At 39.0% G+C, this 24,509-nt stretch overlaps 1 protein-coding gene across 2 annotated transcripts in view; it reads left to right on the top strand.

The window, feature by feature from the left end:
* The first annotated feature begins 1,132 nt into the window (after positions 1–1,132).
* CCDC175 (coiled-coil domain containing 175) overlaps positions 1,133–24,509 on the top strand; it is a 71,563-nt gene continuing 48,186 nt past the window's right edge. The window contains exons 1-7 of one of the 2 annotated variants that reach the window (XM_055097646.2): positions 1,133–1,497; positions 3,089–3,174; positions 5,285–5,396; positions 9,725–9,860; positions 12,830–13,058; positions 14,250–14,372; positions 16,877–16,986. In XM_055097646.2, coding sequence (XP_054953621.1) covers positions 1,341–1,497; positions 3,089–3,174; positions 5,285–5,396; positions 9,725–9,860; positions 12,830–13,058; positions 14,250–14,372; positions 16,877–16,986 — 953 coding nt within the window. In that variant the 5' untranslated portion in view covers positions 1,133–1,340. The remainder of the gene's footprint in view (positions 1,498–3,088; positions 3,175–5,284; positions 5,397–9,724; positions 9,861–12,829; positions 13,059–14,249; positions 14,373–16,876; positions 16,987–24,509) is intronic. The other variant, XM_055097647.2, reaches the window with a different exon arrangement.

The raw sequence follows: 24,509 nt of genomic DNA, 5'->3' as shown, positions 1-24,509 counted from the left end.
GGCACTTCCTGGATGAAGGAGGCCTGGATTCTAGAACTAGTTCTGCTACTGGTATGCTGTGACCCCTCCAAGGCAGTGTTGCACAGTGGCTTAGGACGTAGCTCAGTGCCCTCACTTGCAAAGCAGGCAATAATACCTAGCTCAAAAGATTATTTGTGAGGGTTAAATGGGGTACTGCAAAGTATTTAAAACGGTGCCTGGAACAAAATAAGCATTTAACAATTGATAGCTATTGTCATTGTTACTATCATTCTAATTTCAATTTTGCCATCTGTAGAGAAAAGAAGAAGAGGGTTGAATCACCTTTGCTTCTCTCTAACCCACCAGAGGAAAAGGAACTGACAGACTCAACCTAAGCCTCATGCTAAGCTGAATTTTGGAGATGCAGAGAAAAATGAATAATATCCTCCTGTCCCCGTCATCACAGAGCTCACAGTTCGATGGGAAGACAGAGAAAAATCACTATGATTCAAGGCAAAATGTGCTCAGAGATGTACTAGATACAAGGAAAGTTCTAAAATAGTACAAAAGAAGGTTTTGTAGCATAGTAGAAAGAGTCATACAGACTTCAATTTATTATTTTATTTTATTATTTTGAGATGGAGTTTAGCTCTTGTCGCCCAGGCTGGAGTGCAATGGCGAGATCTCGGTTCACTATAACCTTTTCCTCCCGGGTTCAAGCGATTGTCCTGCCTCAGCCTCCTGAGTAGCTGGGACTACAGGCACGCGCCACCACGCCCGGCTAATTTTTGTATTTTTAGTAGAGATGGGGTTTCACCATGTTGATTAGGCTGGTTTTGAATTCATGACCACAGGTGATCCTCCCGCCTTGGCCTCCCAAAGTGCTGGGACTACAGGCGTGAGCCACCTCGCCCGGCCCAGACGTCACTTTAAATCCAATATTATCCTCTTGTGGTCCTGAGCCGTTCACTTAGTCGCCCGCGCCTCAGTTTACGTGTCTGTAAAAGTGGAGGTACTAAAAGAGCCTGCTCACAAAGTCCTTGTGAAGATTAAGTGAGCTACTGTATATAAAGGTTCTCCTGCAGTACCCGGCACAAAGATGCGCTCAAAAGTGATCATTATTATGATTCCAGTGGTCCACAAAAAAAGACACAGGCCTGAACTAACGCAATGGAAATTGAAAGGGGGAAAAGTTAGCTAAAGAGAGAGTCATTCTTCCCAGACTGCTTAATTATCGTGGATAAAATTAGAGAACCAGGAGGGTACCTACTAGAGGTGCGGGCCACGAGGGGGCGCCCCAGGACCTCGGTGTCCTCGTTGCCCGTGGCAACCGGCAATCCTTGGCTCTGGCTTAGGAGGCGCTCAAGTAGAGCGGCAAAATGGCCCTGAGCCCCTGGACCCCAGGGCTGGGCGCTGGCGAGAAGCTGGTGCAGGCGGCTGCCGTCTCCACCGGCCCCTCCCTGGAGTTATGCACCTCACCCTCCACCCTGGGCTCCTCGGTCGCGGTCGAGGCGCTGGAGCAGCTGTTTGTTGTGGGTAAGACGCCCCTCGGGCGCTGGAAGGGACGTCTCCTCAGAGGTGGCGCTTAGGAGGCACTCAGCGGGAACCCTGAGCGGGGACTCTCCTCCCGGAACCAGGGCATCACTGGGCAGGGCAGAGCCTTCTCCCCGCTCCTTGGAGGCTGGGGAGAGAGAGGTGGCGGGTGGGACCAAGTGCCCAGCTCTCCTGCTCTAGCGCAGCTGAGGTGACTTCGCTCAACCCTCAGTAGTAGTTAAATTACTGAGGTGACAAATCCGGGACTCCCAAGCCACTGCCCTATGCCTGCGACCTGATTACACACCTGCATTTAGATTATGCCTTCGATTTCAGTTCTCTTCCTGCCGTTCCTTTACAAGTTAACTTCCTCCGACATTTTGCCGTGGCAAACTGGAGAATTTAACAAGCAAATAGGAAAGGGAGTGTTTAAGAGGCTCCTGTTGTGTTGAGCAAGAAAAATTAGATGTAAAGGGTTGTTTAGGAGATTCTAATAGAAAACGACCTTGGATAGGGCCAGGTTAAAGTATTTTTCAGTTAGAAAGCTGAACCTGTAATCAAGTCACTTAAGCTTAAGGTAAGACAATCCAAGAAAGGGTGTTTCTTGTTCGGTGCAAAAACCGTTTAGGCCAAACAACAAAACATTTCAGTGCTTCACTAGAATCATCCCATTTCTTCAAGATAATCGTATTGATTTATGTTACAATGTTACTATTAATTTGGGATAGTTTTTATTTTCCTTCTTAAATGCGCTAGGTTAATTTCACAATTCTTAGCAAATATGCTTGGGTAAATGTTATCATGAAGAATGTTGGCCGGGCGCGGTGGCTCATGTCTGTAATCCCAGCACTTTGGGAGGCCGAGGCGGGTGGATACCTGAGGTCAGGAGTTTGAGACCAGCCTGGCCAACATGGTGAAACCCCGTCTCTACTAAAAATACAAAAATTAGCCGGGCGTGGTGACGCACGTCTGTAATCCCAGCTACTCGGGAGGCTGAGGCAGGAGAATCCGTTGAACTCAGGAGGCAGAGGTTGTGGTGAGCCGAGATGGTGCCACTGCACTCCAGCCTGCGCGACAGAGCGAGACTCTGTCTCAAAAAAAAAAAAAAAAAAAAAAAAAGGAATGTTACCCACTGAGGAGACCTAAAGTTATTAAGACCTAAATTATTCACATGTATCTGAGGTCATTGTCAATGACAGACCTAGAACCTTGAACTCTTTTCATACTTGATCTCTAGGTCGGCATGCCAATGCAACCCTAGTACTTATGTACAAATACATTTTTCTGTTAATGTCTAGACACTCAGAACATATTTCATAGGAAAAAAAATCATTACACCCTCTTGCCCTGAGTTATAAAATATTAATATGTAAATCTCCAGCACATTTGTCCTCAAGGAGCATAAAATATATACCTAAATTATAACATTATGGAATAGGAAATAAGTACAAAAGAGATTAGTGTAATGTACAATAAAAATTCAGAGACTGAAGATGTAACTTCCAGCCGAGTAAGCATTTGAGCTAGATCATAAAAGGTTAAGTAGGATTTGGATAGATAAATAAGAGATCTTTATTTTCTAATTTTTTTTCAGAACAATCACTGCAAAGTGACTATTTTAAATGTAATGAAGAAGCTAAGATCTTTCTTAAGGACATTGCTGTAGCTGTTAAGAAATTGGTATTGTATTATCTATAAGAACCATTTCTTCAATCTTCCACATATTTCTTCAAACTTTCATTTAGCACCAATTCTGTTCAAAGTATTAAGTAGATGACTAGGGAATATAGTTACCCTGAACTTAAAAATATTTTTCTCTCAACTTTGTAAGGATTTGCACAATTATTGATCAATTGTGGATTGTTACTTGATTTTCCATGAAGAAAACTAAATTATGGGCTTATGGCTGTGGATGAGGGCAAGCTCATTTAGAGAAAGCAATGTGGGTGATAATACGGTTCAGTTAAGAGGTGGACCACATGGGCAAATGCTTGGGACACCAATATATAAGCATTGCTTAAAACAAACAAACACACAATCTCTGGAATAAATTGCAAGCATGGTGCTAATTAACTCAGTTCTCTGTAAGCAATTCCTTGCATAACTGGTCAAAGATTATTTGACATATGTTCCACTGAAGTAGACTGTACTGTTAGTGAAAACAAAAGAGAAACTCTTTCAATTACACTTATCTGGCCCCTATCAAAGACATGTTGAAGAAATATTTAAAGAATTTCCTTCTGAGGTGTCACAGACATCTCTGTTCGGCCAAGGATCACATTGACAATGCTTCCTTGGCACAGTCAGAGTAGTGAAGGCTCTCCATTTTATTTAAAAATATTGGATAAGAATTTACTATATGTCAAATTGCTAAAAATGTTGAAATATGGCTGTAAATGAGTTTGAATCCACAGACTGCTGATAAAACTCTTACTACTTTATATTTTATATAATTATACACATATATATATATCTATACTACATAATCATACTTTACAATCCTACTTGAGTAGGTACATGTAAACACTTAGGGATCATGTGTGTTGTGCAGCTCTGTGGTGCTGTGGAAACATTTTTCCCTGCTTGGTTCTTTCTTTCAGTTATGTCTTTCGCTAGGATTTTAAGGGGCCAAAATATTTATTGTGGTTAAAGTATCTAGTCTGTATTCATTTAATATCTGAGCTGTGAAATCTCTTAAAAAACAGAGATCAGGCTGGGTATGGTGGCTCACGCCTGTAATCCCAGCACTCCAGGAGGCCAAGATGGGTGGATCACTTGAGGTCAGGAGTCCGAGACTAGCCTGGCCAAGACATGGGGAAACTCCATCTCTACTAAAAATACCAAAATTAGCCTGGCAAGGTGGCGGGAGCCTGTAATCCTAGCTACTTGGGAGGCTGGTAGGAGAATTGCTTGAAACCAGGAGGCAGAGGTTGCAGTGAGCTGAGATTGACCCACTGCACTCCAGCCTGGTCAACAGAGCGAGATTCCATCTCAAAAAAAAGAAGATCAATCCTTTTATTTTTAAAAGTAATACATGTTGACTTTCAAAAATTTAGAAAAAATAGATAAGCAAAAGGACCACATTAAAATAATCACTATTAATGCTGATGAATATACTTTCTATTTTCAGGGTATAGGTGATAACTGCATTGAATTTCATTTTTTACAGAAAAGTGATGATGCTATATATGTAATTATATAGTCTGCTTTTTATAATTCATAAAATATAATGGCAGTTTCTCAGGTCATAAAATAGCTATAGCTATTATGACAGTTTATTTAAAAGATGATTTATCTATTTTTTCCCACCAACTGATTTCTCAGCAGTGTTTCCTTTCTTAAAGTAGCCTCACCTAAAAGTAATAATAACAGCTTTACCTATTTGTTTGGGTTTGTAGGTGTGTATGAGAAAACCATTTTTTTATACCTAAGCATATTTTTATAGGCAATTTCCATATTTTAATAAGTAGCTTTCTTTCTCAATATTACCATTTTTGTTAGTCTTTCCTTTTAAATGGATTGAAACTGCATATAAGAAACAGATACTCATAAAGAAAAGATAATTTCTCAGTAGAATAAAATCAATAGAAATTAAGAGATAAACTAACAGACACCTTAAATAGTGATTGTAGATACTTTTCCCAGTTTCTGTTCCAAATAAAAATAATGGCAGAAGATATTTAGTAAAATTATATTTTGACCCCTGAAAACATTTGTAGGGCATTGTTTAGGAAATCAATCTTACTATTTTAGTGTCTTAACTTTTTAAAAATGTAATTTAAATTTTCAGGAAGAAATGAGAAAAGCCACAATCGATCTTTTGGAGATTGAAAGCATGGAACTCAACAAACTATACTATCTATTGGAAACTCTTCCCAATAGCATTAAGAGGGAATTGGAAGGTACTTTTGAGGTTATCAACTCTAGAAATTTAGTTGATCTTATAATAGAATGAAGTACTTTCAACAAGATAAGTTTCATAGTTATTGCTCATGTAAGATAGAGCTAGAAAGCATACATGACACAAACCCAGTAAGGTCCGTAATAATTTTCTTTTATATTTTAAGTGGAAATAGTATATATAACACTTGAATTTATATAATTTGGTTTCTAAATAGACTATAGATAAATGGATCAGCCCATTCCAAATTGGTATTTATCCAATTAAATTAGGCAACTTGGCTGGCCTAAACCATCATTCTACTTTCTGTCTCTGAGTTTTGGCTACTCTGGGTACCTCATATAAGTAGTATCATACAGTATTTGTCCTCATGACCGGCTTCCTTCACTTAGCATAATATCCTCAAGGTTCATTCATACTGTTGTATGTGTCAGAACTGCCTTTATTTTTAAGGCTGAATAATATTCCATTGTTGGTATCTATCACATATCCTTATCCATTCATCTGCAAATTGTCAGTTGGGTTGCTCCCATCTTTTAGCTGTTGTGAATAATGCTGTTATGAACATGGTATCCAAATGCAGGTTGAGCATCCCTTATCCAAAACAGTTGTGACTAGAAGTGTTTCCAATTTCTGATTTTTTTTTGAATTTGGAATATTTACATTATACTTTCCAGTTGAACATCCCTAATCCATAAATCTGAAATGCTTCATTGAGCATTTCCTTTGATCATAATGTAGGTGCTCAAAAGGTTTGGGGTTTTGGAGCATTTCCAAAATTATGCTCAAAGGAAATGTTCTTTGGAGCATTTCAGTTTTCAGATTTTTGGATTAGGGATACTCCACCTGTATCCAAGTGCCTGCTTTCAATTTTTTTTGTATATTTATGCATAAGCAGAATTGCTAGATTGTATTGTACATTCAATTTTTTTTTTTACTGGGGTCAGATCTTACAGAGTAATATATTCAATATTTTGGAGATCTGCCTTGCTGTTTTCAACAGTGGCTGCACCATTTTATGTTTCCACCAACAATGCACAAGCGTTCCAGTATCTCTACATCCTTGCCAGTACTTGTTATTTTCCAGATTGTTTTGTTTTTGTTTTATCTGGTCGTTATCCAAATGGCTGTGAAGTGGTATCTTATTGTGATTTGATTTGCATTTCCCCAGTGATTAGAGATGTTGAGCTTCTTTTTGTCTGCTCATTGGCCATTTGGTACATCTTCTTTGGAGAAATGTCTACTCAGGTCCTTTATCCATCTTTTAATCAGGTTCTTTTTTGTTGTTGTTGAGTTGCAGGAGTTCTTTATGTATTCTGAATGTTAACCACTGATTAGATATATGATTTGCAAATTTTTTTCCCATTCCATGGGTTGCCTTTTCACTCTGTTGATAGTGACATTTGAAGCACAAAAGTTTTAAATTTTGATGCAGTCAAGAAATCATTCCCAAATTCAATGCCATGAAGGTTTTCCCTATGTTTTCTTCTAAGAGTGTTACAGTTTAAGCTCTTATGTTTAGGTCTTCGATCTCTTTTTTTTTTTTTTTTTTTTTAAGGTAAATTTCATATTTGGGGTAAGGGTCAAACTTTATTTCTCCAGAAGCCAGGAATGTTGTTGGCTGAGTTCTTCTCCAGGAATTACCTTCAACAAAAGAGAGAAGGGGCCAGGCAAGGTGGCTCACGCCTGTAATCCCAGCACTTTGGGAGGCTGAGGCAGGTGGATCACAAGGTCAGGAGTTCGAGACCAGCCTGGCCAACATAGTGAAACCCCATCTCTACTAAAAATACAAAAAACAATTAGCCAGGCGTGGTGGCGCATGCCTGTAGTCCCAGCTACTCAGGAGGCTGAGGCAGAATTGCTTGAACCCGGGAGGCAGAGGTTGCAGTGAGCCAAGATTGTGCCACTGCAGTCCAGCTTGGGTGACAGAGCGAGACTTCGTCTCAAAACAAAAACAAACAAACAAAAACAAAAGAGAGAAGCTTAATTCCAAGTTATGTTCTCTCCCCAGTGCCTGCCACCCGCATTCATGATTGGTCACTATGAGGGTACAAAGGTCTGGCTCCCTTGCCTCAATGTAGAACAACTCCAGAGCATCATCATAGCTCCAAAGCTCATCACAGTTTAACCTCCTCCTCTGCCCAGCTTTTTATTTCCTCCAAAGAGATGTTCCTCAGAGCACTACCCAATAAATGCTCTACACACACATTTTATAATCTGTTTCCCAGAGAGCCCAACCTAAAAAGAGTGGTCTTAATAAGTAAAAAAAAAAAAAGGTAGATTTTCCAGTTAGCCATTTATTGCCTCTACTTTGTGATAAGGAAGCTGGACCCTGTAAATTTTCCCCTTTACCAGCTGGCACAATGTTCAGCTTTGTCAGCAGAGGGCATAGGAGGGATATGGAGGAGGAAGGGGTTCTCTTCCTGATTCCAGTGTGCTCAGCTTGGCTGACTCTTGCAGTGTGTGCAACTTCTCCAGGCCATGGTCCTGCAGCATCCAGCAGTCCACATGCCCAGCAGCTTCCACCAGTACCCCTTGGGTAGCTTCAGCCACCAATGAGGCACCTCTCCATGAAGAGCTTCTCTGGCACCCCCTTGGGTAGTTTTGCAGTGAGTTCTGAAGCATGGCACCTCTCTGTGGGCAGGTACCCCTAACACCCCCAGAGAGCAGATTTCCAGCAAGTTCCATCAGCCCAGCATTTCATGAACTTCTTTACGATCTAATGAGACGCAGCCTCTCTAATGAGGCCTAGCTCCCAGATCTCCAGGTGCTGTTTCCTCGAGCACCGTATCTCAGCCCTAGGGATGGTGGCTACTCCTTAGGTCTGCTATTTCTGAATGCTTTCAAGTTCTCTTCACTTCTTACCACCCATTCCCTAATCCTCTAATTACTCTAATCCTCTGTTTATTCTATTAAACTTTCCCTTTTCAATTTACTGTGAGATTTCTATCTCCTGATTGGACCCTGACTGATAGAGTGGGTTTAAAAAAATATGCTTGGTGTTAGTCTAGTTTGCCAGGGAAAATACAACAAACTATACATGCAGGGAAAGAAAATCAGATTTAGAAGAATCTACACCAAAGGTAGAATTAAGAGTGTTTTTCTTTTTCTTTGTTTGGTGTTCTTTAGTTTCTAGATTGGGTTGCTTTTATAATCAGAAAAACATATTTTAGAAGGGGGAAAATACCATAATAGCTTATAAGGTCCTTGATACATGCTAAATGCTTAACCATGAAAATTTAGTTAGTTGGCCTTATGTCGTAAGTCCTTGCTACTCAAAGTGTGGTCTTTGGTTCAGCAGCATAAGCAACATGTAAGAGCTTGTGAGAAAATACAGAATCTCTGGGCCCACCCTAGACCCACCATATCAGAAGCTGCATTTTAAGAAGATCTCCAGATGATGTATGTGCATATTTGAGACACAAAGTTTGAGAAGGCCTGCTGCAACAAGCAATTTAACTAGTAGCCTAGAAAGAAAATGTCCTAGCTCTCTCAGGAGAGCTACCAGCTAGTTTCTAGGGAGTTTGCTGTGTAGAAATGAGTAGTCCAGCACCTTCCTAAACAGCAGTGTTCAAAAATTCATGCGTATTGACCATCTGTCATGCACTGAGATAATCCTTTGAAATCATATGTGATTACACTGACTTATTATTTATGGATGAATAATTATTTCTTTAATACATTGGGTTCCCCCAAAAAGCAGAGCCTGAGGCAATGGCTTTTGCATTATTATTTTATTAGGGAGTATAATCCAAAGAGGAGGATGGGATAAGGAGACCAAAACAAGGTCAAGGGAGAGCAAATATGGGGTGGATTATGATGTTGGCTGCTGCTAACTGAAACTAATTAATTATGAGAAGAAGCCCCCAAGACCCAGTGTTACTTCTTCTCAGGACTATCTATCAGTGTGAGAGAGGGAAAAATATTTATGCACCGGCTCCTGTCTATCACTGGTCTGATGCTTACCCTACCTCTTGTACTTCTGGGTTATACATGCATGGGTGTGGGTGCATAAAGAAGCCCCATGTAGAAGTTGCAGAAGTCCTAGGCAGGAGGTGAGAAGTGCATGGAATGGGCAGGAATCAGGCACTATCAGACTGCACCTGTCTGAAATTGATCCAAGCCCACAGAAAGCTGGTTACCAGAGCAGCAGCAGAAATAAGAGAAATAATTAGTTGGTAAGATTGAGAGGGACCAAGGGAGTAAGAAATGCTTGATAAAAAACATTATTAAAAGAATATTTCAAAGAAAGCTTTTTTGCGTGAAAGTCAGTATCTACAATTGTGCTTTTCCTCAAATAATGTAGTAATATTTCCACTTACTTTGAAGAATGTGTCCGAGACGCTCGCAGATTAAATCTTTTTGAGATAAATACAATAAAAATGAGAATTACAAGGACAGAGAATGAAATAGAGCTTCTGAAGAAGAAAATAACTGACCTGACAAAATATAATGAAGCTCTGGGGTAGGTATTCTTATATTCAGTATTTGAGGGAGCAGGGGTCTGAGGCTGGAGTGGGAAAATTGTCGGGAGGGGTTTACTCTCTGATCTGAACTGTGGCAGGGCAAGTTGAGAGGTGAAGATGGGTTGTAGGAGATGGCCCAGGCTGATGGGGTGGGGAAGGTGGTGGCTACAGAGGACTGAGGAGGAGAGCAGAAAATCTTCAACCACAGCAGCCAGGAGGCTTATAATATTTCAGAGGCAATCCAGCTTCCTAGCAGCAACTACTGTTTGTAAATCACACACTACCTCTAATGCTACATCCAAAGGTAGACACACAATGGGTTTAGTTTCCATTTTTGTAGAATTAAGTTTACAAACCCCACCACCAAAGTAAGAAATCTTGCAGGGATTATATTGTAAATCTAATGTCAAACCAGACCTATTGTATCTAGTTCAGTTCATTGAAGATATTTAGTCATATTTGTAATCCACTGAAGGACTGAGGATGAGGCTGGTTCCCAGGACAGGGTTCCAGATTATGTCTGTAATTAAATGAGATAATATATGAAACTGCCTATAGCTCAAGATCTGACACCTCGTAGTGAGCCTCATTTTCTCCATCTGTGAAATGGGGATCACAACTCTTAACTTTGCTAGCTCATGAAAGGAAGAGATATATTCTGAAAGATAGGCCCCCTTGAAGAATTACCCCTACGAGAAAATTTGATAAATTTTAATAAATATCAGCATGTTAGTTTCCAGAGTGAGAAATGTTCACAAAGAGCCCTTATCATAGGGGAAAAAAGTCTTCTTGGGAATCCAAAATAATCAGAGGGTTGCCTGGTGTCCCACATAATAAACATCAGAAATCAGCTAGAGACCTCAAGACCCAGGGACATGGATCCCAAACCAGGCTCTCAGAACACCTGTGCTGGGAGATGCTCCACAAAAGAGAAAGTTCATGATTACATAAGTTTGAGAAATACCACATACTCTAATCCCTGTTGGGGATTCACAATACAGATTTGTGTGTGGTGCGTGCTAGCCACCATGGCCAGAGCCTGCTACATAAACTAGACTATTCCTAAACTAATAGCAAGAAAAATAATACCCAGGCTAGATATTTATATCAACCGGTCAGCAACATCACATTCCTATAGACCAGTGATTCTCAAACTTGAGCTTGCATCAGAATCACCTGGAGGGCTTGTTAAAACACAAATTACTGGGACTTGCTTCCAAAATTGCTGATTTAACAGATCTGGGAGGAGTGTGGTGGGGATAAGAATTTGCATTCCTGACGGGTGATGCTGCTGCTGCTGCTGGTCCTGACCGCATTGGGAGAACCACTGCTCTAGACAAATCTTTACGGAAAGGCAATAACAAACAGAAGGTGGTGGCAGGTGTGTTGGCATCATCAAGCTACAATCATTTGTTGCATCATTTTTTCAAAGAGAAATGCATATCAAAGTGTTCACAGCCCCTGACAGGTGGTGGGTATGTCTCCTGTCCTGGGCAAATTTCAAAAACTAGATACAGACAGAGCAGCTGTTTGAATGTGTTTTCCTGAGGCTCCACACTGTGTTTGTGAGTGTTCTTTTCTTCTCAGCCCATCACAACACACCTGGTGAGGTTTTTTGATTTCACTTATTTTGCTTTGTTTCCCCGAGGCTCCAGTCCTCAAGTTGATTCATTCTTAGAAGGCTTCCTCTGCTTCATCCACAAAGCACCCATTATCTGACCACCTACTGAGCCTCTCACCTAGACTTCTTTTTATTGCATTTCTTTTGTGGAGTTTGACCTCTGAAAGCAAACTTCCCAGCAGCCTGCTTTTATTTTCCTGAGCCTTCAAACACAATTCCTCTGAAACTCACTAGCCTTGAGGACTAGCAAAAGGAAAAGGGTCTTTACATTGCAGGAGCTTTTAAAAAGGAAAATAGAGAAATGGCACCGATTGTCCCTTTTGTAAACCTTTTGTTGTTAGCCTCGGGGTAGACAAAATCTTAAGGTCTTCCTCAGACAATCTTAAGGTCTTCCTTAGATGGACACTGCCCAGCAATGGATGTGTGAGGTTAATGACTCCTATTGAGCTCAGAGTTGGCTACAGCTGGGAGAAGGTAAGAGGGCTCAAATTAGGTTTCAGGCATCCTCCAAACAGTAAAGATAGACTCTTTTCTTTCCCTAGTTTCTATCCAGAGGAAGGTGAGCTTTCTGTTGGGCCCTGCCTGCAGGGCTATAGCATCCAGGGTGGCTGGAGATGTGATGAGATTTCTCTTTCTTTAGCTTAACAGCCTATCTCAGGATGATAAGATAGACATGATGACAATCCATATCAAAACACTCATCTGGCCAGATCCCATTCAGATCCTGTTCAAAATTACTTTTGAGTCATTGTATACTTTAACCCAAAATATCCTGTGGTCACTACCTGGCATCTGGGGACGGGTGGGGCGAGGCAAAGCCACGTGACATTCAAAAGTGGTAAAAGTTGCAAGGTTGATGCTTGTTTTGTGTTTCCTTCTGTCCTCATCTCAAACAATTTTTTTTTTTTTTTAATTTCAGACAGAGACTCACTCTGTCACTCAGGCTAGAGTGGAGTGGCATGATCTCGGCTCACTGCAACCTCTGCCTCCCAGGTTCAAGCAATTATCCTGCCTCAGCCTCCCGAGTAGCTGGGATTACAGGAGCACGCCACCATCCCCGGCTAATTTTTGTATTTTTAGTAGAGACAGGGTTTCACCATGTTGGCCAGGCTGGAATCTAACTCCTGACCTCTTAGGTGATTTGCCCACCTCGGCCTCCCAAAGTGCTAGGATTACAGGCATGAGCCACTGCACCTGGCCTTCAACCAAGTTTAGACAATCATAAACACAGTCATAAAATAAGTATTCCTTACACTTTTCCTCTTGCTGAGGGCTCATCTCACCACACAGACTATTCCTTTCTTAGGAGCTGTGCTTCTCACTCTGTGAGCAATTCTTTCCTCCCAGGGAGAAGCAGGAAGAGCTAGCAAGGAAGCATGCAAGGTTTGTCCTGTCACTCAACCAAACTATGGAGAAAAAAGCCACCACCACTATTTACATAAATGAGACTTATACCAAAATAAACTTGAAGAGAGAAGACATAGCATTGCAAAAAAAACGTATTCAAGAGGCAGAGGAGCTAATGGGAAAAGAAAGGGCAGAATATCTAATAAGAAAACAGGAGTTGATTGCACAGGTAAGTGGCATGATTTATTCTTTAAAATACAATAATGTATAGAATCTGGAGCAGGAAATGGGAAATAATTTATTTGTCCTCAAGGCTGGCAAGCAGCCTCTGTGGTATCTTCTGTGAACACGCTGGGAAAACGGGATAAGCGGGAGACTCAAGGACACTTCTGCTCTTGGGGAAGACATTTGATTGGTAGCAGCATCTCAGTTCATGGGTAAGAATATAAGTGACAGGATTTGTAACACTGGGGTGTCCCCTTGCTTATATGCTGCCATATAGGGACAAGGAATAGGCTACCATCTTATCCAGTTGCCTTTGATAACCCTGAGACTGTGTCTGTATGGACAGGACTAGGGTATTCAGATAGGGCACCAGCCCAGCCCTGCTGTTCCTGATAAATGAATCAGAGAGAGCAGCAGCATGCAGTGGGGCCAGGCAGAACTGAGGGCCTTAAAGAGAAAACAATGTTTAAAGAGCAGCAAATTTGTGAGGGTGGGGCAGGGATAACTACTGCATCTTTTTCTGCCACTGCAGGAGCTGAACTGCCTGCTGTGCCATGTTAATTAAAATTCAGCATCAGATCGGTTATGATTGTTTCTTCCTTGTTCTGCTCTGGTTTACTGGGGGAGAGGTGGTTTTGATAAGAGGGTGACATCGTTCATTAGGGTCTAACAAGTGGCACTGTGATAAAATGGTAAGAAGTTTTCCAGGATTACAAGCTGCTCTGTCTTTGATGATTTTGTTTACTCTGTGTTTAGCTGGTTTTATTTCCCATTAAATAATGTGAATTTAGATTCCCAGATAATTTCTTCAATCCTTCCTTCGACTCTCTTGTTTGCTTAGTACGTTGTAAATCCGGTCACCACTGCTGTGGTGATTTACTATTAAATCACTACCGTGGCAATTACTTTTATAATTAGTTATTAACAATCATTGTTATTGTTATTATTGCTCTTACAAATTTACTATTTCAATATTCAATAATTACAGTTTGGCCTTTGTGGCTCATGCTTTTTCCTGTGATACTGCAAAATAAGGAAACCCTGGTTTTTAGGTTTATTTTTTACTTATTACTATACTTGAATATGTTATACTTAGATTAAATATGAATTAGGTTGACACTGTTTTTAAAAGATTTTCTAAACTTTGTTGTGCTAATAGGCTTTTTAAATTGGTTTCTTATGCTTGTCACTATAGATTAATGAATTTGAAAATACCCGTGAAGTAAAGAGAATGGAGACTTATCAAAAGAAGAAAGAATTGGATAAATTACAAACTAAAATGTCAAAAATAAAAGAAACAGTTACTGTTTCCACAGCGGTAAGAAAGAATAAACTATATATATTTTTAAGCCTTATCTAGGCACCTCAATAAAAAAGGAGTTGATTGTAATTCATCTTCATGTCATACTGAGAGGATGTTTTCTGCACATTAACATTTTCTGACACTTTCTTTAAAGCATTATGGTGCAATTGTGGTTTCCTCTTCAGGAATATGATGGGAAGAAGGAAATGTGGAATGCCTTAGATACAAACTGCATTTGATGGGCCAAAATACTGTTAAAATATTGATTTAAAAAATATACAGAACTAACTAAATGTATTGATACATATAACATTTCCAGGAGATTGCTTCATTTTGTATAACAAAATGAATAACCATGGGCTGAGTCCTTAATTCTGAATGTGGAATAATAGAATAGAGTTTAGGCTCTCTATTGAGTACAGCAACAGTAATATGTAAAGGAGACCATTTGTCTATTTAAATTAGAAAATACATCAGAGCTCTGTACTTCTGTCAAAAAAATTGTGATAACATTTACTGAAAGGCAACACTGTGGTAAGTATTTTGTGAGGATTATCTTTATTTTAAAGATAAGAAAACATAAGCTTATGGAGGTGACTATAATTGAAGTGGTTAATGTAAATACTACTTGTATGTTAAAACAAAAATGCCTGTTAACTTCTTATCACAATTAATTGAACTAATGAATCTTTAGTGTATTTTTTCTATGTGTCTTGAAAAATCACATGCAAACCTATACTGGTACAACAGTAAAACTGAATATTTTATATGGGGTGGTTCTGCTCATTTTAATTACAATATATCTATTATGATATCCAATTACAAAGCATTAATAAAATGAAAATTTTCTCCCAAATATGTGCATTTAAAAAATCATTATCTGTTTTTAAATTTCAACATAGTAAGGTAGCACTAAGCCTATAGGAAAATAGAAAGGCTATATAAAACGTATTCTATCTGCATGCCAACGCTCATATTTCCAGTTTTGGCCTCATAAATCATAAATCAAGTGCACCACCAACTAGCTTGGGAAAATGAAATATGTCTTCCTTAGCCTGTACTCCGAAGATCTCTAAGCCCAAATTATTTTGAAGGCGGCAGGAGTAAATTTGCCTCCGGGTCCTTCCCCACTTCCCACAATCCAGCCTGCCTACCTTCCTACCCCTCCATCAGTAGAGAATAGTTTTGGAAGCACAAACTTGAGTCTCACACAGAGCTGCGTTCAAATCTTAGTTCTACAAACCTTTAGTTTCCTCATCTATAAAATGGAAGTATTAATATTGCCTACTGCAGAGCGTTTTTGTAAAGATTAAATGAGGTCATGCCTATTAAGTGTATTATATTTGGTAGTTTGTTGTCGTTGTTGTTGGCTGAGGTTTGAAAACAGTATTTTGGCTGTAGACTGAGACCACAAGGAATTTCAGATTAACTCTCACATGGGATGTCTCTGCAGCCGGGTAACATTGATATGTTGTTGGCAGAAAAAATAATAGCATGTGACCCTTAAGGCGGCCTACCTGTCCAGGCAAGGAGGACTGAGGACTAAAGATAACAGATGTCAGGCCTATCAGGCCTTCAGCATGTATCCCTAATTCTGATGATTGATCAGAGGCCTCTCAACATTTAGCTCATTCTGATGGTAGTTCTACGACTCCAGTTAGCTCTGGAACTAGCTATGGGTGCTCTAGAGAAAGAAACCATTTTGAGTAGCTTTTACCCACCTCTCTCACCTGGCGTGGCTGAGAGTGCCTCTATTCTCCCCACAGGTGTATCTCTGATCCCACATTGCTGTCCAGGGTTAGATGGCATTAAATATTATGTCCATGGTAATTCTCTGTTGGAGAGAAGAGGAATTTGTTTGATCAGCCTTGTCTAAGCGCCATTGTCCCTCACAAGCTGAAATGCAAACCCAATGCTGAATAAGTTAGACTTTCCTTTTCTTGGTCCCAAAATTGCATTGCAAAAATGTCTGTTTCATTATGAATTTTCTCCATCAATTTTTCCTTCCTGTAAATCATAACTTTTTTTCACAGTATCCAATTATTCCATTTCCTAAATTTTGATTAAATATTAAGAAATAAAAATTCTTTTCAGCACAAACATAGGTATCAAGGGAGACAAAAGACCCAATTTGTTTTGACTTTTTAAAATAATACTCATTTTGGTATCCTGGGATGATAAATGAAGATGATTGTGACAATATGGATTTGTTTAATTTTTTTAAGTGTTAGACAAAGTTAATTCTTGTCTCAAAAGTTTGTAAAAACAGTTTTCACATTCTCACTGCTGTATTTAGCCATCTTCCCCTCTAAATTTTGTTTTTTTCTGATGATTTCAGAATTATTTGTGTCCAAGTTTATTTTATAGAGAAGCAATTATAATGATTGCTTTTTTTCCTTGAAGTACACTCCTAATGTAAAAGTTGAATGAGTAATTCATGAATATTGAGTGGAATTGAACTGCTGTTATGAATCACTTGGTGATGATTGGATGCCATATTTTTGTTTAATTTTTAATAGGTTCTTAGTGATCACAATTTAGAGATAGCACGACTACACGAATCAATAAGGTATTGGGAACAACAGGTCAGTGAGCTAAAGAAAGCCCTTGCAATTCTGGAGGCGAAACTGTAAGTGTAATGCTTTATTTTTACTGAAATGTTTCGAGATATGTTAATATGATATAATATAGTTAATATGCTATGTTTTCATTTTTAAAAACATGTCTTTAATTTGACATGAAAATTATATTCTCTTAGTTTACTAAAATATATGTGAAAGCTTTATAGAGTCACCTTTTCATTGTGAAATTAGCTGATGATCAAGAGAAAAAATTAAAGATGCTGTCAGCTTGGGGAAAGGAAAGGACTCTTTGGAATGTATATATTATTCTCATTTCAGTTCCGAACTCCCTATAAACAAAAATGCCCATGGGGGACGGCATTAGTGGGACATATCATAGGCTACAACCCATCTACCCATGCTGTTAGAGTTGTTCTTACTCAAAGGATACTTGCCAAACTTCCTGAGAAAATACAGGGAAGCCTCAGGGCAAAAACTGCTACACGTGGGACTGGAACCAGAAACTGAAGGAGTTCTTCCATCCATCCAAAGCCTCAGTCTGTGCTCCGTTTTGTGAAAGTGTTTTACTCCTCTCTTTATCTGCACACAGTATTCTCTTCTTGGTGAGCACATGGCAATGTCTGGCTATGCCAAATCCTCCGAATTGACCTGGCACAGGTCCAACAATCTTTAACGATTGGTCAACACACTCTCTCCCCCGAAAATCCCCAGATTTCATATCAGAATGTGTTTGGCTCAGCTTTGGTTCCTGATCCAATCAGCTCTGCACAAGAAGATGGAGTCTTATAACATGGCTTCCGGGGACTACTCCAGTGGTTCAGTGACAGTTTAAGAAACAAATTGTGGACTGAGCAGATTCCCAAAAGACAAGTAACCTCACATGTAGAATCTTGTTATAACATGGCTCATTTCTATATATATTTGAATATATTGTAATTAAAATTATAATAGGTCTTTCAAAACAGGATTTGTAGAGTACAATGCTGATCTACCATCATCAGTTCATAAAATAGGCAATAATCTTTATCTTCAGTATCAGATTAAAAATTAAGAAAGCTCAATTAATACCACAACTAAAACTCAAAAAAACTCTTTTATTTTGTGATTCAATAGTATTAGTTTACATATATTTTGAAGAAAAACTAGACAAAAAAGTCATAGTGAAAGATATGGATTACCTCAAATTATTTCTAGCTGTTATGAATAAAAACCTCAGTACGTTGATGAAATTTTATTTATAAGCAGTCTTCATGTTAGCTAACGTGTGAGGATTCATTGATCTTCCATTTGTAATGATTTATCATTATCTATAATCCCAGCTTTTTAAGAGTTTGGATTCATGTAGAATCTCACCAAAGAAAAGTGCTTTATATTAATGTGGTGGTTGAGGATATAAGTGATCCTCCTTTTTATTCAAAAAATTTGCTCTTTCTCTTTATTACCTGGAAAATTAAAAGAAATTTCCTTGTATTCTTTCTATTTTCTTCCTTAGCTGTTTCCTCTGTCTGTGAAGATAGGGAGAGGCAACCTAGTTCCCGCTTGGTGGATTTGAAGAATCAGTGCTGTTTTATAAGATTTCTATAAGAAATTATACAAGAAACTAAAATAATTTGCACGACACTTTCCTATCAATCCTTAACCCTTCATTTTCCTTCATTAAATCTTTAAATTGCAAGCTGGTTAATAGCCTTGTTACCTATTTTGAATTCAAAATACTGAGGAAAACAAAATCACTCAACCATAAGTTTAAATTCCATGTGCATTTGGACAAATAAGAGTAACTCAAATGCTCCATAGATCGACAGGAGGCACTGCAGTTTGATCCTTGTTCTTTCTTATCATTGATATCCAGTGTGATTACACAGATAAAGGTGAATCCAATGCCTACCTTTCTAATTCACTATGGTGTTTCTTTGGCATTCAACTGGTTTTCAGCACATGAGAAATGTGAAAGTTAAATGTTGTATATAAATGACATCCAATATGTGGCCTAGAGTATATCCTTGCCATTAAAGTGTATGAGGTTATGGAGACTATAGTTGCTTTTTTGCGCTAACATGGTTTCAGAATTGCCACAGTTACTAATGGCTTCCATCCTGTTAAAGTTTAGTGGTCTAGTCAATTCCTGAAAGTTCTCAAATTCGTAATAGAATTTGACAGTTTATCACTTCCACCTTCTTGTACTTCCTTCACTTAGCTTCCTAAATATCATGTTTTCTTATTTCACTGATCACACTGGCTGCTGCTTTTTAGGATCCTTTACTTGTTCCAATTCTTTTTTACGACTCTAAATTTCAAGTTCTCAGTCCTTCACTATTCTCTGCTCATACCCTCCCAATGTGATTTTATTCAGTCTCGTGGCTTTAAATACTTTCTTTACCTCAATGACTTGAGCTCTAAATGCAGATACTGTACACCTTACTTGACCTCTCCACTTGGAAGATGTCTATTATATATCTGTCTTATATATATATAACATGTCCTGAACAGACTCTTGATTTCTCACCTTCCTGAAACAGCTCTTCCCACAGTCTTCCATTATCAGTTAATGTGGCACCGCCATTTACCTAGTTAGTCCAGCCAAAAGCCCAGGGGCCATCTACCATTTCTGCTTTCCTCACTACCCAACCCTGACTCAACTCTTACTCCAGCCAAATCCAAAGTCACGTCCTATTGCCTTCATATTCAAAATATATGCTGAATATATCTATTTCTTACCACTGCCACCACTGTAGCTTTAGCCTGAACAGCCGTGATCTTTTCTGGATCACCACCAGAGCCTTCTACATGATCTTCCTCCACAGTTGTCTTTCTTCACAAAGTAACCAGAGTCATCCCTACAAGATGTCCATAGGTTCATGTTGCTCTTCTGCTTAAATAATCTTCCCCTGTTCCCTTCAGAATAAAATCTGAACTTCTAGCCTGACCTTAACACCCTACATGATCAAGTTCCAGTCTATGTCTCCAGCCTCACCATCCTTCTTCCTCGAACACACCAAGCTTTTTCCTGCCTCTGTCTTGACACCTGATGTTTCTTCCACCTGAAAAGCTCTTCCTTCAGATCTTCATGTGGCTGGCTCTGTCTTAACATTCAAGTCTTTCACAGGTCATTCCAAAAAGGTCTTCCTTGACCACCTGTCTAGAGGGGCATTCTTACTCCCAGGATCCTTTTATGGTTTATCCTACTTTGTGTTATTTGGAGCACTTAATAGTATCTGAGATATATTACTTATTTTTTGATAACTTGCTTATCTCCTGATCCCTCCATGGAATGTAGTTTTCATGAGGGTAGGGACCTTGCATATGCTGTATCCCTAGTACCTGAAACATATCTGGCAGCGTATGTGTTCAATAATTGCTTCTTAAGTGAAAGAATAAATAAATAAAATATTAATTCATCAGTTCAAAGGAGTATACATTTTTGTTTATTTTGATAAATATATACATAAATATGTTATATGGGGAGATGGGGACTGGAACTTTTTGATTTCATAAGGAAACATGACTTTTCTGGAAAGCATGTTCTTTTTTTTTTTCTTTTTCTTTTTGTTTTCTATACTTTAAGTTCTAGAGTACATGTGCACAACATGCAGGTTTGTTACATATGTATACATGTGCTATGTTGGTGTGCTGCACCCATTAACTCATCATTTACATTAGGTATATCTCCTAATGCTATCCCTCCCCCCACCCCCCACCCCACAACAGGCCCCGGTGTGTGAGGTTCCCCTTCCTGTGTCCATGTGTTCTCATTGTTCAGTTCCCACCTATGAGTGAGAACATGGGATGTTTGGTTTTTTGTCCTTGCGATAGTTTGCTGAGAATGATGGTTTCCAGCTTCATCCACGTCCCTACAAAGGACATGAACTCATCCTTTTTTATGGCTGCATAGTATTCCATGTATATGTGCCACATTTTCTTAATCCAGTCTATCATTGATGGACATCAAGGTTGGTTCCAAGTCTTTGCTATTGTGAATAGTGCCGCAATAAACATATGTGTGCATGTGTCTTTATAGCAGTATGATTTATAATCCTTTGGGTATATACCCAGTAATGGGATGGCTGGGGCAAATGGTATTTCTAGTTCTAGATCCCTGAGGAATCGCCACACTGTCTTCCACAATCGTTGAACTAGTTTACAGTCCCACCAACAGTGTAAAAGTGTTCCTATTTCTCCACGTCCTCTCCAGCACCTGTTGTTTCCTGACTTTTTAATGATCAACATTCTAACTGGTGTGAGATGGTATCTCATTGTGGTTTTGATTTGCATTTCTCTGATGGCCAGTGATGATGAGCATTTTTTCATGTGTCTTTTGGCTGCATAAATGTCTTCTTTTGAGAAGTGTCTGTTCATATCCTTCACCCACTTTTTGATGGTGTTGTTTGTTTTTTTCTTATAAATTTGTTTGAGTTCTTTGTAGATTCTGGATATTAGATAGCCCTTTGTCAGATGAGTAGATTGCAAAAAATTTCTCCCATTCTGTAGGTTGCCTATTCACTCTGATGGTAGTTTCTTTTGCTGTGCAGAAGCTCTTTAGTTTAATTAGATCCCATTTGTCAATTTTGGCTTTTGTTGCCATTGCTTTTGGTGTTTTGGACATGAAGTCCTTGCCCATGCCTATGTCCTGAATGGTATTGCCTAGGTTTTCTTCTAGGGTTTTTATGGTTTTAGGTCTAAGACTTAAGTCTTTAATCCATCTTGAATTAATTTTTGTATAAGTTGTAAAGAAGGGATCCAGTTTCAGCTTTCTACATAAGGCTAGCCAGTTTTCCCAGCACCATTTATTAAATAGGGAATCCTTTCCCCATTTCCTCTTTTTGTCAGGTTTGTCAAAGATTAGATGGTTGTAGATGTGTAGTATTATTTCTGAGGGCTCTGTTCTGTTCCATTGGTCTACATCTCTGTTTTGGTACCAGTACCTTGCTGTTTTGGTTACTGTAGCCTTGTAGTATAGTTTGAAGTCAGGTAGCATGATGCCTCCAGCTTTGTTCTTTTGGCTTAGGATTGACTTGGCGATGCAGGCTCTTTTTTGGTTCCATATGAACTTTAAAGTAGTTTTTTCCAATTCTGTGAAGAAAGTCACTGGTAGCTTAATGGGGATGGCATTGAATCTATAAATTACCTTGGGCAGTATGGCCATTTTCATGATATTGATTCTACCTATCCATGAGCATGGAATGTTCTTCCATTTGTTTGTGTCCTCTTTTATTTCGTTGAGCAGTGGTTTGTAGTTCTCTTTGAAGAGGTCCTTCACATCCCTTGTAAGTTGGATTCCTAGGTATTTTATTCTCTTTGAAGCAATTGTGAATGGGAGTTCACTCATGATTTGGCTCTCTGTTTGTCTGTTATTGGTATATAAGAATGCTTGTGATTTTTGCACATTGATTTTGTATCCTGAGACTTTGCTGAAGTTGCTTATCAGCTTAAGGAGATTTTGGGCTGAGACGATGGGGTTTTCTAAATATACAATCATGTCATCTACAAACAGGGACAGTCTGACTTCCTCTTTTGCTAATTGAATACCCTTTATTTCTTTCTCCTGCCTGATTGCCCTCGCTAGAACTTCCAACACTATGTTGAATAGGAGTGGTGAGAGAGGTCATCCTTGTCATGTGCCAGTTTTCAAAGGGAATGCTTCCAGTTTTTGCCCATTCAGTATGATATTGGCTGTGGGTTTGTCATAAATAGCTCTTATTATTTTGAGATACGTCCCATCAATACCAAATTTATTGAGAGTTTTTAGCATTGGAGGGCTGTTAAATTTTGTCAAAGGCCTTTTCTGCATCTATTGAGATAATCATGTGGCTTTTGCTTTGGTTCTGTTTATATGCTGGATTACATTTATTGATTTGCATGTGTTGAACCAGCCTTGAATCCCAGGGATGAAGCCCACTTGATCATGGTGGATAAGCTTTTTGATGTGTGGCTGGATTCGGTTTGCCAGTATTTTATTGAGGATTTTTGCATCAATGTTCATCAGGGATATTGGTCTAAAATTCTCTTTTTCTGTTGTGTCTCTGCCAGGCTTTGGTATTAGGATGATGCTGGCCTCATAAAATGAGTTAGGGAGGATTCCCTCTTTCTATTGATTGGAATAGTTTCAGAAGTAATGGTACCAGCTCCTCCTTGTACCTCTGGTAGAATTTGGCTGTGAATCCGTCTGATCCTGGACTTTTTTTGGTTGGTAAGCTGTTAATTATTGCCTCAATTTCAGAACCTGTTATTGGTCTATTCAGGGATTCAACTTCTTCCTGGTTTAGTCTTGGGAGGGTGTATGTGTCGAGGAATTTATCTATTTATTCTAGATTTTCTGGTTTATTTGCGTAGAGGTGTTTATAGTATTCTCTGATGACAGTTTGCATTTCTGTGGGATCGGTGGTGATATCCCAGTTATCATTTTTTCTTGCGTCTATTTGATTCTTCTCTCTTTTCTTCTTTATTAGTCTTGCTAGCGGTTTATCAATTTTGTTGATCTTTTCAAAAAACCAGCTCCTGGATTCATTGATTTTTTGAAGGGTTTTTTATGTCTCTATTTCCTTCAGTTCTGCTCTGATCTTAGTTATTTCTCACCTTCTGCTAGCTTTTGAATGTGTTTGCTCTTGCTTCTCTAGTTCTTTTAATTGTGATATTAGGGTGTCAATTTTAGATCTTTCCTGCTTTCCCTTGTGGGCATTTAGTGCTATAAACTTCCCTCTACATACTGCTTTAAATGTGTCCCAGAGATTCTGATATGTTGTGTCTTTGTTCTCGTTGGTTTCAAAGAACATCTTTATTTCTGCCTTCATTTCCTTGTGTACCCAGTAGTCATTCAGGAACAGGTTGTTCAGTTTCCATGTAGTTGAGCGGTTTTAAGTGAGTTTCTGAATCCTGAGTTCTAGTTTGATTGCACTGTGGTCTGAGAGACAGTTTGTTATAATTTCTGTTCTTTTACATTTGCTGAAGATTGCTTTAGTTCCAACTATGTGGTCAATTTTGGAATAAGTGTGGTGTGGTGCTGAGAAGAATGTATATTCTGTTGATTTGGGGTGGAGAGTTCTGTAGATGTCTATTAGGTTGGCTTGGTGCAGAGCTGAGTTCAATTCCTGGATATCCTTGTTAACTTTCTGTCTCATTGATCTGTCTAATGTTGACAGTGGGGTGTTAAAGTATCCCATTATTATTGTGTGGGAGTCTAAGTCTCTTTCCAGGTCTCTAAGGACTTGCTTTATGAATCTGGGTGCTCCTGTATTGGGTGCATATATATTTAGGATAGTTAGCTCTTCTTGTTGAATTGATCCCTTTACCATTATGTAATGGCCTTCTTTGTCTCTTTTGATCTTTGTTGGCTTAAAGTCTGTTTTATCAGAGACTAGAATTGCAACCCCTGCCTTTTTTTTGTTTTCCATTTGCTTGGTAGATCTTCCTCCATCCCTTTATTTTTAGCCTATGTGTGTCTCTGCATATGAGATGGGTCTCCTGAATACAGCACACTGATGGGTCTTGACTTTTTATCCAATTTGCCAGTCTGTGTCTTTTAATTGGAGCATTTAGCCCATTTACATTTAAGGTTAATATTGTTGTGTGTGAA

The sequence above is a fragment of the Pan paniscus genome, chromosome 15 (genome assembly GCF_029289425.2).
Source record: "Pan paniscus chromosome 15, NHGRI_mPanPan1-v2.0_pri, whole genome shotgun sequence".
NCBI lineage: Eukaryota > Metazoa > Chordata > Mammalia > Primates > Hominidae > Pan > Pan paniscus.
The sequence above is the reverse complement of the archived record's forward strand: the minus strand, read 5'-3'. Positions and strand labels throughout refer to the sequence as shown.